The following is a 16,117-nucleotide window of genomic DNA, read 5'->3' as shown; positions in this document are numbered from 1 at the left end:
AATATATATTATATTTTTTTTCTTTCTTCCTAATATATATATATCCTACATTACTTTATCTTCTCTTTTATTTTTTTATACTTCATATTTGAAATATGCGACGGGGTTTAAGGAAAGTATGTGAACATTTTCATAAAGATAAAAGTCAAATTAATTGTGTAAGAAATATATACGGAAATAATAATGTAATTAAAAATAATTTTTTATTATGTATACAAGGACGGGCTTTTAGTAATAATATAACAAGTGAAAAAATTGAGTATGGGAATATCAATCCTTTCACGAATAGAATAGCATCAGCTTATTATTGGGCTGAATCAACTAGAAATAAAATTCATGATTCAAAGATAAACGAATTACGAGAACAATTTTCTATTTTAAAAGATTACGACGATAGCGATTTAATGATATGGAGAGCATCGTTTAATCAAATGGATAAGGATAAGGACAATTTTATATCCCATGCAGATTTACAAAAGAGTGATTGGAGTTTAGAAAAATATACTTTATTTCAAAATTATGATATGGATAAAAATAATTTAATTGATTTCGGTGAATATATACAAGCAATTATCGATATAGATACGCAGCACTTTAAAAATTTTTTCCAGGGATTTAGAAAAATCGACATTGAGTTAGAGTTCCAGAAATATGCAAGTAAGCTTTCCAATATAATTATGCACATGAATCTAAACATTTCTCTATATTATGATATTACATGATGTGCTTACAATTTTTATCGATTTATTCCTTTCTTGTAATTGTTTTTCATGATAACTTTTCTACAGTTACCGAAAAAAATAATAGCAAAAAGATTATTCCATTAACAAAACTAATGCAAATGTTAAAAGATAAAGAATTCACATGTGTAACAGAAACAGATTCTCGAAAACTTTTTAATCTAATGGATATGAATCAAGATGGATATTTAGACTTTGAGGATTTTGTAAAGGTACAAAAAAAAATAATTCATACATTATGCAGCATATATCATGCATATCTATAAATGAATAGTATTGGCAATAAAAAAACGCACATAAAAGGGTGCCATTTTAGCCAATAATATATGATAATTGAGAAATGAGATATAAGTTAGTGATATTTGATTACCGTATATATACTCATGTTATTCCTTTGTGTGTGTACACCACCATTCTTAACATTTCTATAAATACTCTTTTCATTTCATTTTATTTTGAATTTGATTTTTTTTCAGTGGCTAGGAATTAAATAACATTATAATCAAAAAACAAGAAGCGGTGTGTGTGTGTATATATATTACTCATTTCCTCGAACACTATACAAATATACTGCTAACATTTTAATGCTAATATTTGTTTCTTAACAATATCCCAAGAACAAATGTGATATCATGGATGTATATATATATATATATATATATATATATATTTCATTTGGGTGGTTGCTTTACTAATGTTTTTTTTGGAATTTTGTAAATTATATTATTAACATTCATGTAAATTTCAATAAAACTATTTGAAAGGGAATAATAAAAACACTTTTTTATTTCCTAAACATGTATATAAATAATAATCAAATACATATTAATTCTATAAGGTACTAACTTATAATGTTGTAAGTTAGTAGAAAATTTTAGTAGCATTTATTATTATTATTTCTATGGTGTTTTTTAAATTTTGATTAAAATAAAAATTATCAGCTAAAATATTTTATTCGCCACATAAAAAAAAAAAAAAGACAATATATATGAACATGCAAGGTAATTTTAACATATGATTACTTACAAACGAGTTATTTTTAAGCAATTATAAGCTAACTGTGACATAAAATATAAGCAAATAAATAAATACTTTATTTTACCTGTCAAATAATACGAGTTATAATTTGTATGCATAAAATATGTAAAACGTATATAGTTATAAATAGGAAAAGTGGTGTATAATATTTCTATTATGCTTTAAAAAGTAATCCCTTTACAGCTCTATGGGCAATATTTTTAAAATGCTGCTTTTGTTGTGGCACTTCATAGAACCTTTATTTCACACAACTTAGAATTTTTAACTACAAAATAAAAAATATATACATATACGTAATATAAGGATAATAAATTTATAGCTGAAATTTATTAATACAGTTTAAAATTATTGCTAGTTCATAAAATTTTATTACTTTTTTAATTTTTTTTTTTGTTAGCCATTTTTAAATGTATAAAAAGTTTTAAAGCATTTCAACCTTTCATTCGTTGCAAGATTTATATACATGTTTGTTTCCATTATATTTTATCTTCTACAACATTTATAAGTATATATTTAATTAAAGTAAATTTAGTTTTATTTGCATGTATATTTTTTTAATTTTATTTTTAATTCACGTTTTTCATTAAAAAATTTTCAATATTTATAAAAAGACACATTTATACATTTTTTATGAACATTTGTTATATAAGTTTTGTTTAATTATATTTCTTATGTCCTATTTTGCAACTATATGTAGTCGTTTATGTATGCATATATAGCATAAGAAAATATAAATTATATATGTTTTATTTCAATATTTAATAGTCAACGAATAATCGAGGAAGTCGTGCGCCTATTTGCCAACATACAACTCCCTCGTTTGTTATATATTTAGCATTATATGCGCATATATATATACATACGTGCATATATATGTACATATTTTTAATTGTTATTTCATAATCTTTGTAAATATGAGTTGCTTATGTGCAGGATGTGGTGATAAGGGGGAGATCAAAATAACTCCTGATCATAGAATAAATATAGTAATTAAATAAACGCATATAATAAGTTATATCAAATATATACACATTTATATAATCGCCGCATAATATATTTCTTTCATATTTTCTTATAGAAAGAAAAACAGTCTGTTCCCAAAAATAAAAACACCCTAGTTAACCCTAACACTGTTTTAGAAATCATGCCTGATAAAAATTTGAAAAAACAAATAACATTTAGACCAAAAGTTGACATAATGTATGATTCTGAATCATGTCATGCTATTCTAGTTTTAGATATACCAGGATTTAAAATTGATGACATTGACGTAGAGATAGGAGAAGGAATGTTAACTATCGCAGGGCCAAGATCTCAAACTGAGTTATTTGAAACATATGGAGACAATCTTGTTTTACATGCTAAAGAAAGGGAAGTCGGTTATTTCAAAAGAATTTTCAAATTACCTCACAATATCCTTGATGACACTGCCCATGCAGTATATAAAAATGGTAACCCATATATTCCATGTCATTCATTTATTTTTTCACTACTTCTCGAATTGTGAAAAGATATTATGGCGTGTATATGTCCACAACGGAGTTATATATTCATGTACACATTAATACAAACTATTATGCCAACGGGGAAGTTATATGTGGCAATATACAATGACAACATAGTGAATATGCTGAAAATGTGGAAATAATAGTAGCATGCGGCTTGTGGTTTAACTGTCTAAAGGCGTTTTCCACTTTTGTTTTCTACTTGTTTTTCACTTGTTCTTTGCGTACCTCCAAAGGGTTTTATAACTAGACAACACACATACTCCTTTTCTTTTTTTAGGAATACTCGAAATAAAGATGGAATGCAAACAATTCTCATACATGCATAAAGTAGAAATAAACGAAGCATAAGAAAGCTATATATATCTCTATATATGTATATGCTTGTTCATATAGTCTATTTTTCCTATTTATTCCATAAACTTTATTTTTTTTTTGATGAATAATTGGATACAATAAATTAAATGGAAAATAAAACCACATTTGAAAAAAATTGAATCATGTAATTTATTTGAGTTGACTATACACGTGTTTTACAATTAGCTTTGCATTGTTTTGTATTTTCTTAATTTGTTTTTCTTACTTTATTTATATTTTATTTTATAATTTGTTGGCGAGCCAGTCAGAAAAAATACACATACATGCTTATAACATTATTATTTTGTATTAACTAAAACTTTGAATTTCGTAATAAAAAAATAAAGAACAACTTGTTATATTATTTTAAAATTGCAAAAAAAAAACAAAATAAAATATTATTTTAGTTACAAAAGGTTATATGTATACCAAGGTAATAGTTTCCATTTACCACGCAAGTAAGAAATAATAGAGAAATAAAAAAAGATCAATTAATATAGTTTATCAATAAAACAGTTAACATAACAATTAAGGCAAATGAACTTGATAATATTTATGCTTGTCAAATGTGTAATAATAAAATACATTCAGGATTTTAATCTATAATTAAGAGTTATAAATTGTGGCAAAGGATAGCCAATAAAAAAATGTAAGTAATAAAATGGGTTAATTGTAGCTTCTAAGATAAAGAGAAGCAAAATATAGGGGCAGAACATACCACCGCAAAAAGAACACAAATATTATAGGAATCACAAAACATGTGAATTCTTTCATATTATTTATATGTAATTAAAAAACGAATTTTTATAAAATAAAACACAATTCATAATTTTTTTAAAATCATGAAAATATATTTTAATTCCGAATATAAGTTATTCACATTATCTATATTTTTTTTTTTATCCTTTTGAAAAATGTAATTTTTGATCTTTAAGGGAAACACGAATTGTATCATTTTCTACAAACGTTTCATTCAAGATTCTAATAGCAATTTCTGTTTCTATTTCAGATTGAATAACTCGTTTTAATGGCCTAGCACCAAAAGAAGGATCATATGCTTTATCAACAATATATGAAAAAACAGCATCATCAATACTTATTTTAAAATTTTTATCAAATAATCTGTTGGCAACTTTAGTAATTTCTATATTTGCTATTTCTTTTAATTCTTTTTTCGTTAGACTATCAAAAATAACATGATCATCAATTCGGTTATAAAATTCGGGTCTAAATGTTTCTCTAACTGATTTCATAACTTGTTCTTTAATTTTTTCTTTTTTATTTGGATCATTTGCTAATTCTAATATACTTTGGCTACCTAAATTCGATGTGAAAATAATAATAGTGTTTCGAAAATTTGCAACATTTCCTTTAGTATCTGATAATTTACCTTCATCTATAACTCGTAACAACAAATTGTATACATCTGGATGTGCCTTTTCTATTTCATCAAAAAGTATAATAGAATACGGCTTTTTTCTAACTGCATCTGTAAGTAACCCACCTTGTTCATATCCAACATATCCAGGTGCTGCTCCTATTAATTTGCTTATTGAATGTTTTTCCATGTATTCTGACATATCAAAATGTATAACAGCATCTGGGGTATCAAATAGTACATCTGCTAAAACCTTTGATAATTCTGTTTTTCCTACACCTGTCGGACCTAAAAACATAAGAGATGCTATTGGTCTTTTAGGATTGTTCATACCAACTCTTGACCTTTGAACTGCTCGTGCAACAATCTTTACTGCATCATCTTGACCAATAATTTGTTTATGTAATTCATTTTCTAGATTTAAAATTTTTTCTTTTTCAGATTTTAACAATTTATTTAATCGAATGCCTGTAGATACACTAACTATATTCATAATATCTTCACTAGTAACTTCATCTTTTAACATTCGATTTCTTTCTGGTATATCATTTACATAATTTTCTTCAGCAGTTTTTAATTGTTTTTCTAAATCAGGTAATGTTTCAAATCGTAATTCAGCAGCTCTGTTCAAATCAAAATATCTTTCTGCCTTTTCGATTTCTATTTTAACTACATCTATTCTTTCCTTAATAGCTCTTATATTATCTACATACATCTTTTCACTAGTCCATGATTCTAAAATATTCTTTTGTTCCTTTCTTAATTCATTCATGATATGATCAATTGTTTTTAATCTGTTTATTTCTTTTTCACTGATTCTTTTTTTTATAAAATTCTGGCTCTGTGTATAATCTGTAGAAACATTGTTATTATCATTACCAGAATTCGATTTATTTATTAAACTAGCACTTTGTTTATCTCCTAAAATAGATATTTTTTCCATTTCCAATTGAATCAATTGCTTTTCAATATTATCTAATTGTATCGGTTTACTAGATAATTGAATTTTTAAATTAGATGCAGCTTCATCAATAAGATCTATTGCTTTGTCAGGTAAAAATCGATAACTTATGTATCTATCAGATAATATTGCTGCTTGTACAAGCGCTGAATCTAATATACGCACTCCATGATGTACTTCATATCTTTCTTTTAATCCTCTCAATATACTTATGGTTTCATCAACACTTGGTTGATCTACTAATATTTGCTGAAATCTTCTTTCTAATGCTTTATCTTTTTCTATAAACTGTCTATATTCACTAACAGTAGTTGCGCCGATACATCTTAATTCTCCTCTGGCTAGTAATGGTTTCAATATATTACCTGCATCTAATGCACCTTCTGCTACTGCACCAGCACCGACAACGGTATGTATCTCATCTATGAACATAACCACTTGTCCTTCTGAATCTTGAATTTCTTTTAAAATAGATTTTAATCTTTCTTCAAAATCACCTCTATATTTTGCACCAGCAATTAATGAAGACATATCTAAAGATACTAATTTTCTTCCTTTTAAAGAATCAGGTACATCCCCTTGTACAATTTTTATTGCCAATCCTTCAGCTATTGCTGTTTTACCAACTCCAGGGTCTCCTAATAATATTGGATTATTTTTTGTTCGTCTAGATAAGATTTGTATTGCTCTTCTGATTTCTTCATCTCTGCCTATAACGGGATCTAATTTCCCAGCCCTAGCTAAAGCTGTTAAATCTCGACTATATTTTTCTAAAGCTTGATATGTCATTTCAGGAGTTTTAGATGTAACTTTTTTTTTGCCTCGAATTTTTTCAACAGCTTTTTTTACTTTTTCATAATTTACATTATATTTCAATAACCATGGTCGTGTAAATTTTGAATCTTCAGAAATTATACTTAGTAATAAATGTTCTATAGATATATATTCATCATTAAACTCCCTTTTTAATCGTTTACTAGTGCTTAGTACAGTTTGTAATGTTCGTCCTAAAATTTTTTGTTCTCCAAAACCACTAGGCATTTTAGGTTGTTTTTTTAAATAAACATCTATATCATGTGATAATAAATCTGTATCTATTCCAGTCTCTTTTAGTATTCTTTGAGCCAAACCATCTGGTGAATCATTTAATAAAGCTAGTAATAACATCTCTGCTTCTACATATGCGGATTCATATTTTTCTCCAATTTTATTTAAAGAACTTATAGCATCCCATGCCTTTTCTGTATAATCGTCTGAATTTATTGTATATTCTTCATCACTCATAAATAATTGATTCATTTTATTTCTTTTATTAATAGAATTATTTTCAATTTTACTAAAAAAGTAATTATTTACATGATTTTGATCCTTTGTAGAATAGCTTAATCTATTTTTTATTCCACTTTGATCATATTTTTTACTTTTTATATTATGCTCATCTTTATTTTCATTTATTTTTGATTTAAATCCTTTTTTTTTATCTCTTTTTAATATATCATCTCCCTTCAAATTACTATTTATAAATGCCTCATTTTTTCTAATACTTTTTCTAGCTATCCCAAATGGGGTCAATATGTTATTATTATCTATATTAGATGCATTCAAACGACTCTCGAACCTTCTTTTCCCATCTCCTTGCTTGCAAAGAAATGATATAGTGATTATCACAAAAAGCGCAATGAAATTTTTTTGCATTTTATCAATACTAAATCCACATACATGCCCAGTTAAGTGTGTATACAACTTATAGAAATAGAAACCATAGAGATAAATATAAACAAAATAATATAATTCCAATAAATCTTCACATGTATATGCATCTATTTATTACAAGCGTACAACTAAAGTAGATCCTTATCACTACTTTTCCTTATACGCAAAGATATTATTTTTATTTTACAGATTACAATGTATATCTTCTATATTTTATTCTTTTTCATATACACTATTTTTTTTACTTTAAAAAAAAAAAATTAAAAAACAAATTTCTTGAAAAGAATGGGAAACATAAGATTGCCAAAAAAGAGCCAAAGGCAGTAAACTTGTATGAACAAAAAAAAAAACAGAAAAAATTATAAAAAAAATGAATAAAAATAGCGAAATGACAAAGTCATATAATTATACAAAACCACACAATGGTTTTTTTCAAAATTCACATTTTACTACTTAATATATTCTATGCATGTTTTTTTTTTTTTATTTTATTTAAAAATAATTATTTTAATTCCTTTATTCATTTTGACGTAACACTAATCATGTATAATACATTGTGTATTCTTAGCACCCTTTATTTATTTATTTTGAAAAAAAAACATACATATGTATATATGCTTATTTATGTCATGACAAGCTTTTCCCAAGAATAAAATATTTCATTTATTTTAATTGAGTTCGTTAATTTTCTATTTCTGTAAAACGAGACTGACAATATATAATACCTATTTTAACATTATTGACTATATTTTTTTTACATTTTTTTGTTTAATCTCGTTATTTTCCCTTCACTTTTCGAACAAATTTAGGATAGAGTAAAAGTTAAACAATATCATATAAAAAATTATTTTGAAATGTTTATAAGCATAAAAAGGTATAAACAGTATAAAAGCGTATAAACAATATGAACAGTATAAACAGTATAAAAGGATATAACAGCAGATATACAGTCTGAAATACAGCCTGAACCACTTTTAACATAATATTCATGAATAGAGATATTCAAAACTGGAAGTGACAAATATAAGTAGCAATTTTCCACATTTTATTAACAACATTTTTGTAAAATGCCCATTAAAAGCATATGCTATTTAGGTGAAAGCGATGAGATTCTTTTTTTCTATTCCACAGAAAAAAGCGATGAAATATCGTCTCGATTTTCGACATATTCTACTCTGAATAATATTAAAAAAATAAGTAATTGTGAAAATTAGCATTTATATATACATATTTATAATTATAATGCCTTACAAATTATTTAAAATTTTTTTTTCATATTTTTCTATTTTATCATTATTTAGTTGATGAAAATGAAAAAAAAAAAAATGACCAAAAATATGATCCATATTTAGGATATGTAGGAATAAACCTTTCTTTATTTAGTTCATATAAAAATTATGCTTATGCAATTCAAATTATAAATTTTAAAATTATATTAACCATTGATGATAACAAAAATATATACACTGACAATGTTATTAGATCCGTAAGTTTATTATTTTTTGAAATATCTTTATATAATTAACATATGTATTATTCTTATATATACTTATATATTTTGTTCATTCTTTATATGTCTTAATTTATATATATATAGACACATATATATATATATATATTGAAATTCCTTTTGAATTTCAGCTATTTGTAAAACTACATCAATTTTATTCTGATGCGGTTTGCAACCCTTTCTACACTGATCATTTAGAAAGCGAAACCTTTTTGAAAAAAATAAGTAATTTTTTAATTAAAAAAATAAATAAAACTTTGTTTATTTTGCATACATGCACAATATTCAATAGCTTATACCACATACTTATATAGATATATGAACAATATAAAAATATTTTTCTTTTTCACTTTTTAGAAATGTTAATAGAATCATCCTAACAATTTTTACATAATATATTTTTTTTTTTCCTTTTTTCTGAGTTATTTTAACATTCGTATTATTAGCTAATCTAATGCATCTATGACCCCTCCGTCCGACCTGAATTGTTCAGAAATTTTTTTTTTTTAATTATATATTTCATCATATAATTTTTTAACATCAGTTTTATCACCATTTATTTTTGTTTCTAATTTCTTACAATTGAAAAATGCATTCTATTTCGGGAAGGTTTGGAGCATCATAAACTTTGCAAACTCGTTGATCTCCTTTCCCTTTCCTTAGTGATAACCTCGTTGTAGATGCATGCCCAATTACATGGCCTCCAACTAAAAAAATAATGCAAAATAAAACAAAATAAATAACAACGTTGTATATATACACATGCATATGCTAATTTTTTGTATTTATCTATTTCCAATTGTTATAAAAGTTTATTAAAAAATATATTTACCTGGCTTCATCGGATTAGCAATAAATGTCATAGTCGCCCCGGGATCCGACATAACTTGATTTGTTATTACAATTGCTATGTTAAATTGTTCTCCAAGTTTTGACAATACGGACATTATTTTATTTAATTTCTGTTGCCTTTCAGATAGCTCGCCTAATAAACAATTATCAGCATATAATAAATATAAAATAGTAATCATATTTTAAAACTAATTGATCAGCCTTATATCCAACATTACCTCGCCCACTAAAGTCTACTCGAAAAAGAGATATGATAGAATCGACAACAAGTAGGGCAAATGGTTCTTCGCACATCTTTCATAAAAAATACAGAAATATGTAAACAAGTATGCATGTAAACAAGTATGCATGTAAACAAGTATGCATGTAAACAAGTATGTACATATTGTAATTGCTATGAGCTACCTTTGCTGCTGATGTGGCTAACAATTGATATAAATGTTCATGTGTAAAAGCTCTAGCATATAAAATATTATCTAATACATCTTCACTATTTAATCCAAACCTTTGAGCAATTTTACATATTTTTTCAGGTCTAAACGTTCCTTCAGTATCTATATAACAAACCTTTCCATTACCACCTTGCATATTTTTTGGTAGTTGAGCAGTAACCGCTAAAGTATGGCACACTTGAGTTTTTCCGCAACGATTTTCACCAAATAATTCAGTAATTGACATACTTTCGAAACCACCCCCTAATGTTTTATCCAAAACTGAACTTCCAGTAGTAATCTTTAAAACCTTACTTCTCTTTTGAACTAATTGATTACCCGTAATAAATGCTGAGCAGTTTTCTATTTTTGAAGCAACCTCTAATATTTTATCAACTTTAACTTCAGATATTCCTTTAACATTACATAATTCTTTTTTTGTTGCTTGGATTAAAGATAAAATTGTACAATAACCACTTCCCTTGAGTTTATTTATGTCTGCTGCGTTAATTCCTAAATCTTGGAGCTTTTCCTAGAATTCATAAAAAAAATAATAAGTTGCATGAACAGAAAAAAAGTTATACAAATTGTAACTAACACTGGTATTGCACACATAAATAAAGAAAATGCATTAATATAATTTATAAATTGCATATTTTAAAAAAATATCAATATAAGAAACATAAAAATTATTACAATTCCCTGAAATTGCTGTTCCTTTGTAATTTCTTCCACATTAGTTGTCAATGCAACTTTGCTGGCTGATTTACTACTTGGTAAGGTAGCCATTTTTAGGATGATAGGAAATTGTATAAAAATTATGAACAAATCAGCCAAAAAAATTAAAAAAAATTACAGAAATACAAAAAAAAAATTTAATAAAAAAACGCCTTAAAAATTAACGATACAAAATGTTTAGTGAAAAAAAATAATGACTATGCAATATTTTTTTTGTGAGTTAGAAAAATGAAATAATAGCGATTAGACAGACAAAAAATGTTATTTTAAACAATGGGGAAAAAATTAACAACATCAACTAATTGAAAAATATAGTGACTAAATAATATGTTCTACTTTTTCAACTAAAATAAATGGAATATATATATATGTGTGTATGTGCTTTTTTCATTATTCTTTTTTTTATTTCATATAATTTTTCATTGCTTTGAATTCAAAATATGTGTGTGCAAAAAAAAAACTCAACGCCAAATTAAGAAAGCTAAAAAATGTTCCAAATTTTAAGTTTTGTGTCAATAAATAATTTCAAACATGCTTGTAAAATTCCTTATAAATATCTTAATGACAATTTATGAGATTATATAATTTCACAATTATTTAAGGATATTAAAATAGACGTACAAAAATAGTAAAAAATAAACATACATCTGTATATATATAGAGGACATATTTTAGTCACTAAGTTATATTTTTTTTAACATTTTATTATTATTTATACCTAGTTTTAACCTATTTGTTTTAATGTAATTAAACAACAAACAAATTATAGATATATTTCATCTTATTACAAATCCATTTTCCATATAAAAAATTAATCAATGTATTTTTCCCTTCATTATTTTTACCAATCAAAGTTGTTAGGGAATACCTAACATAATATACTATTCCATATATTCTCTCTATTTATTTTATTTATTTAATTTTAAAACAGTTGTTTATACTTTATTATGAAAGGCATGCCTTCAAAATCTTTTACCCATTGAATTATCATTTAAAAGAATAACTTATTTGTTAATTGAAAAATGTACGGAATGAAATTTTTATAAAATAAAAAAATAATAGTATCCTATGGTAGTAATAATTGTAAGAAAAATTGATTTTCTTAATCCATATTTAGCATCATTTTATAATTTTGTCTTTTCGCTTAATTTTAACTACTTTTTTCTGGTATACATACTTATTATTATCACATTGTGTGTGTTATTAAAATCGTTAAGTTCATCATTAAGGTATATTTCCTTTTTCCTTTTTAACATAACTATTTAAATTCATGAAAATAAAAATATTAAATTCCCGAATATATGAATGCATATAAAATTGAGAAAGTATTTCCATAAATCATCATAGGTGAATCCCCCCCTATTAGTGTTTGTAATTTCACTTTTATTTATGCATATATATATATATATATTATAATATTAAAACGAAAAAATAATAAAATTACGAGAAAAATTGGATAATAAGATAAAAAGTGCAAAGTTTAAATTTTATGAAAAGAATAAAATAAAAAAATATTTTAATTGTAGTTATCCACCCAAATTCAAAGAATAATAATATGCGTGTGTATGAGAAAAAATATTCACAATTTTTTTTTCACTTTTTTTGAGAATATATTTCACACACAAATTGAAAATATTCCCAAAGAAAATCAATTATCAAATTGGGAAAAAAAAATATATATTTCATACCTACATAATATATACATATAATACTTATTATATTCGTAACATTCTTTCCTAATAACACCAAAATGGTTCCCCCCCCCCCAAAAAAAAAAGTATATATCATGAATGGCCCACCAGGATCAGGAAAAGATACACATTGTGTGGCGCTTTCCAAAAAGTATAATTTTGAAATAATTACAATAAGTGAATTATTAAAAAAATATGTAAAAGATAATACAAATAAAGATGATAGCTGTGGAAAATATGCACCCGGATTGACCGATGAAGAAAAAAACGATTTAGAAAATATAGAAAAATGTATATGTAATGGATCGCTAGCTCCAGATAATATAGTGAACAAAATTTTCCTTAAATATTTTAAGAGTTATTCAGAAAATTCTGAACAAGATCAAACTTCCGAATCTGATATACCGTCCAATGGTATTATTATCAATGGTTTTCCTAGAACGTATGAACAAGCATTGTTATTTAAAAAATACAAAATTAATGTAACAAAATTTATTAACATTGTAGTTAGTAAAGAAACAATTTTAAAGAGAATTATGAACAGGGCAAAAGATCCAGTTACTAACATAAATTATAATTTACAAATAGTAAAATTAATTAAAAAAAAAAGACAAGGAATAAAATTAACTAGCGAAGAAGAGGAATTATTAGCATCACAAGATGATAGTTATCAAAATTTAAATGATGAAATAATTATGAGATTAGAAAGAAGAGAAGATGATAATGAATCTACTTTTAATAAAAGATATAATTTATATAAAGAAAATGAAGAAAAAATTATTCCACTTTTTATTGACATTTGTAAAAATGTAGACGGTGAAAATGATATTAATCATAATTTTCAACAAATTTGTAAAATTATTCAAGAGGAAGAAAATTATGCATAGTTATAAATATGGATAACTACATTAAGTCGAAAAATCATTATAAATTGAGTAAACAAAAAAAATACACACATTTGAAATATATATAAAACAAAGCTCGAATTATCACAATGAAATAAATAGAGGCAATAAACAATTCAAAGTATAATGCATAGCATACTTTCACAAAATGGAACCTTTTTGTTTGTAATTCCAATTATCCATTCTTTCATCGCTTTTTATTTATCATGATATATTTATACATTTAAAAAAATATATATATTTTTGGCTAGCAATATGTATGTTCATGTAATTGCGCAAAAAAAAAAAATTATTGAAAAAAATATTTTATGTACATGTAATATTATACATTACATTAATATATGTTATTTTCTAAATTAATATATTTTTAATAAACTATAAAGAAACATATGTTATACATTATGGCCAGCGCTTATACGGAATGAATGAAAGTTTTTTCCAAGCGCAATGTAAACATGAATAAATAATAATGTATCACTATAAAGGCCTAGTACTAGGTTTTCTATAGAAATAAAATATACACATATCAATATACACAATCGTTAATTTATTTTTTCCTTTTTACTGAAAAGGATTGAGATAAACAAAACGGAAATGTTCCCAGTTTTACAAATAAGTGGATCAGAAATATATATTTATTTTTATATATTATATTTATGTATATATATATAATATGAACACACAAATAAATTTGGTTAATGTTTTGGTGGTAGGGTGTGGGGGAATAGGGAATGAAGTTATAAAAAATTTAATTTATTCAGACATAAAAAATATATCTATAGTTGACTATGATGTAGTAGAATTGAGTAATTTACACAGACAAATATTTTTTACAAATAAAGATATTGGAAAATATAAAGTAAATGTAATATGCACAAAAATAAAAGAAAGATATAACGATATTTCAATTGAAGGATATGTCAAAAAAATTGAATTTTTTGATAATACATTTTTTGAAAATTTTAATTTTATTATTGGATGTTTAGATAATATAGATAGTAGAATTTATTTAAATAATTTAATTTTTAATTTAAAAAATAATGTTATATATATAGATGGGGGTGTAGAAGGTTTTAAAGCTAGCATAAAAATTATTAACAGAGAAACAAATTTGGGGTGCTTTCAATGTACCATTGAAAATTATCCTATTAATAAAAATGAAGCAATTCCTGTCTGTTCGGTTACTAATATACCAAAAAACGCAGAAGATTGCATATTGCATGCTATGAATAATTTGCGTCAAAAAAAAGAACAAGGTGATAATGTGTTAAATATTAACAGCGAACAAAACATAAAATGGATATACAATGAAGCAAAAAAAAGAGCAAACAAATTTAATATCGATAATTTAACATATTTATTAACTGAACAAGTAATACAAAATATAATTCCAACTACTATTAGTACTTTAATAATAGTAGCTTCGTTAATGGTAAATGAATTAAATAATTATATTCTTATGAAAAATATAGTTAGTCAAAATAATGATATCATGAAAATACAAAATAATTATAGCGACATTTTATATGTAGGGGACAGTGGCTTTTATTTATATTATTATAAAATATATAAAAACCCTGAATGCATTGTTTGTAATAAAAAACATATACATCATGTATTTAAGAAAACAGATACTTTAAGTATCCTCACTGAACTTATTAAAAAAACATACAATACCGAAAAAATGTCAATATCATCACAATCATCCATATTATTTATAACGTCAAAGTATTTAAAAAATGATTATTACAACAATATGTTAAATTGCACATTTCAGGAATTAATTGAAACTGGAAAAATATCAGAAAATCCCTATTTGAATATTCAAACAAATAAACAAAATTTCCTTCTATTTCTTCATTTTAAAGAAAATCATGAAAGAGAAATATTATAACTATATATACATGTTCAGAATTATTTACATTTTTTTTTTTTTTTTACAAAAAATATGAATAATTCATAAATAAAATGGAAATTACTTAGTATATAAAAATTGTCATATCATGCACATAGGTTTATACCTAATTTGCTAGTTATAGTTTTTGTTTCGTTCCGCTCTTTTATTATTATCTTTTTCCTTTTCATATTACCCCATAAAATTTGTGATGCCGTAATTTCTCACTCTTAGTGAATATGTGGCCACTGTTAAAAAAATATAAATTATGGCTTGTTCATATTTTTTTATATTTTTATCGTTATTTTTTTATTATTATTTAAAAAAAAATAATTTACCAATGGTTTTATCATATTCTTAAATTAAATATGCTGATTTGACATTTTGTAGTTATTCGTTTGTTA

At 24.5% G+C, this 16,117-nt stretch overlaps 7 protein-coding genes across 7 annotated transcripts; 5 read left to right on the top strand and 2 right to left on the bottom strand.

Moving 5' to 3' along the window:
- Positions 1-95: 95 nt before the first annotated feature.
- Positions 96-1,234, top strand: PBANKA_0714400 (EF-hand calcium-binding domain-containing protein, putative; the record flags this gene model as incomplete). Its single annotated transcript, XM_034564054.1, has 3 exons — positions 96-657; positions 789-952; positions 1,217-1,234. The coding sequence occupies 3 exons, from the start codon at positions 96-98 to the stop codon at positions 1,232-1,234; spliced, it is 744 nt and encodes a 247-aa protein (XP_034420889.1).
- Positions 1,235-2,692: 1,458 nt separating this feature from the next.
- On the top strand, positions 2,693-3,634 carry PBANKA_0714300 (small heat shock protein HSP20; the record flags this gene model as incomplete). The annotated part of the gene is made up of 3 exons (XM_034564053.1): positions 2,693-2,764; positions 2,857-3,229; positions 3,564-3,634. The coding sequence occupies 3 exons, from the start codon at positions 2,693-2,695 to the stop codon at positions 3,632-3,634; spliced, it is 516 nt and encodes a 171-aa protein (XP_034420888.1).
- Positions 3,635-4,539: 905 nt separating this feature from the next.
- On the bottom strand, positions 4,540-7,674 carry PBANKA_0714200 (chaperone protein ClpB1, putative; the record flags this gene model as incomplete). Its single annotated transcript, XM_034564051.1, has 1 exon — positions 4,540-7,674. The coding sequence occupies one exon, from the start codon at positions 7,672-7,674 to the stop codon at positions 4,540-4,542; it is 3,135 nt and encodes a 1,044-aa protein (XP_034420887.1).
- Positions 7,675-8,759: 1,085 nt separating this feature from the next.
- Positions 8,760-9,582, top strand: PBANKA_0714100 (trafficking protein particle complex subunit 2-like protein, putative; the record flags this gene model as incomplete). Its single annotated transcript, XM_034564050.1, has 4 exons — positions 8,760-8,889; positions 8,994-9,178; positions 9,334-9,427; positions 9,560-9,582. The coding sequence occupies 4 exons, from the start codon at positions 8,760-8,762 to the stop codon at positions 9,580-9,582; spliced, it is 432 nt and encodes a 143-aa protein (XP_034420886.1).
- Positions 9,583-9,648: 66 nt separating this feature from the next.
- On the bottom strand, positions 9,649-11,274 carry PBANKA_0714000 (meiotic recombination protein DMC1; the record flags this gene model as incomplete). Its single annotated transcript, XM_034564049.1, has 6 exons — positions 9,649-9,682; positions 9,783-9,909; positions 10,035-10,187; positions 10,273-10,348; positions 10,460-11,017; positions 11,182-11,274. The coding sequence occupies 6 exons, from the start codon at positions 11,272-11,274 to the stop codon at positions 9,649-9,651; spliced, it is 1,041 nt and encodes a 346-aa protein (XP_034420885.1).
- Positions 11,275-12,973: 1,699 nt separating this feature from the next.
- PBANKA_0713900 (adenylate kinase 2, putative) lies at positions 12,974-13,801 on the top strand (the record flags this gene model as incomplete). Its single annotated transcript, XM_034564048.1, has 1 exon — positions 12,974-13,801. One exon carries the CDS (start codon positions 12,974-12,976, stop codon positions 13,799-13,801), a length of 828 nt encoding a protein of 275 aa, XP_034420884.1.
- Positions 13,802-14,492: 691 nt separating this feature from the next.
- Positions 14,493-15,713, top strand: PBANKA_0713800 (NEDD8-activating enzyme E1 catalytic subunit, putative; the record flags this gene model as incomplete). The annotated part of the gene is made up of 1 exon (XM_034564047.1): positions 14,493-15,713. The coding sequence occupies one exon, from the start codon at positions 14,493-14,495 to the stop codon at positions 15,711-15,713; it is 1,221 nt and encodes a 406-aa protein (XP_034420883.1).
- Positions 15,714-16,117: the final 404 nt, after the last annotated feature.

Source organism: Plasmodium berghei, assembly GCF_900002375.2.
Source record: "Plasmodium berghei ANKA genome assembly, chromosome: 7".
In the NCBI taxonomy this organism is placed as follows: Eukaryota; Apicomplexa; class Aconoidasida; order Haemosporida; family Plasmodiidae; genus Plasmodium; species Plasmodium berghei.
Note: the sequence above shows the minus strand (reverse complement) of the source record. Positions and strands in the feature narration are given on the sequence as shown.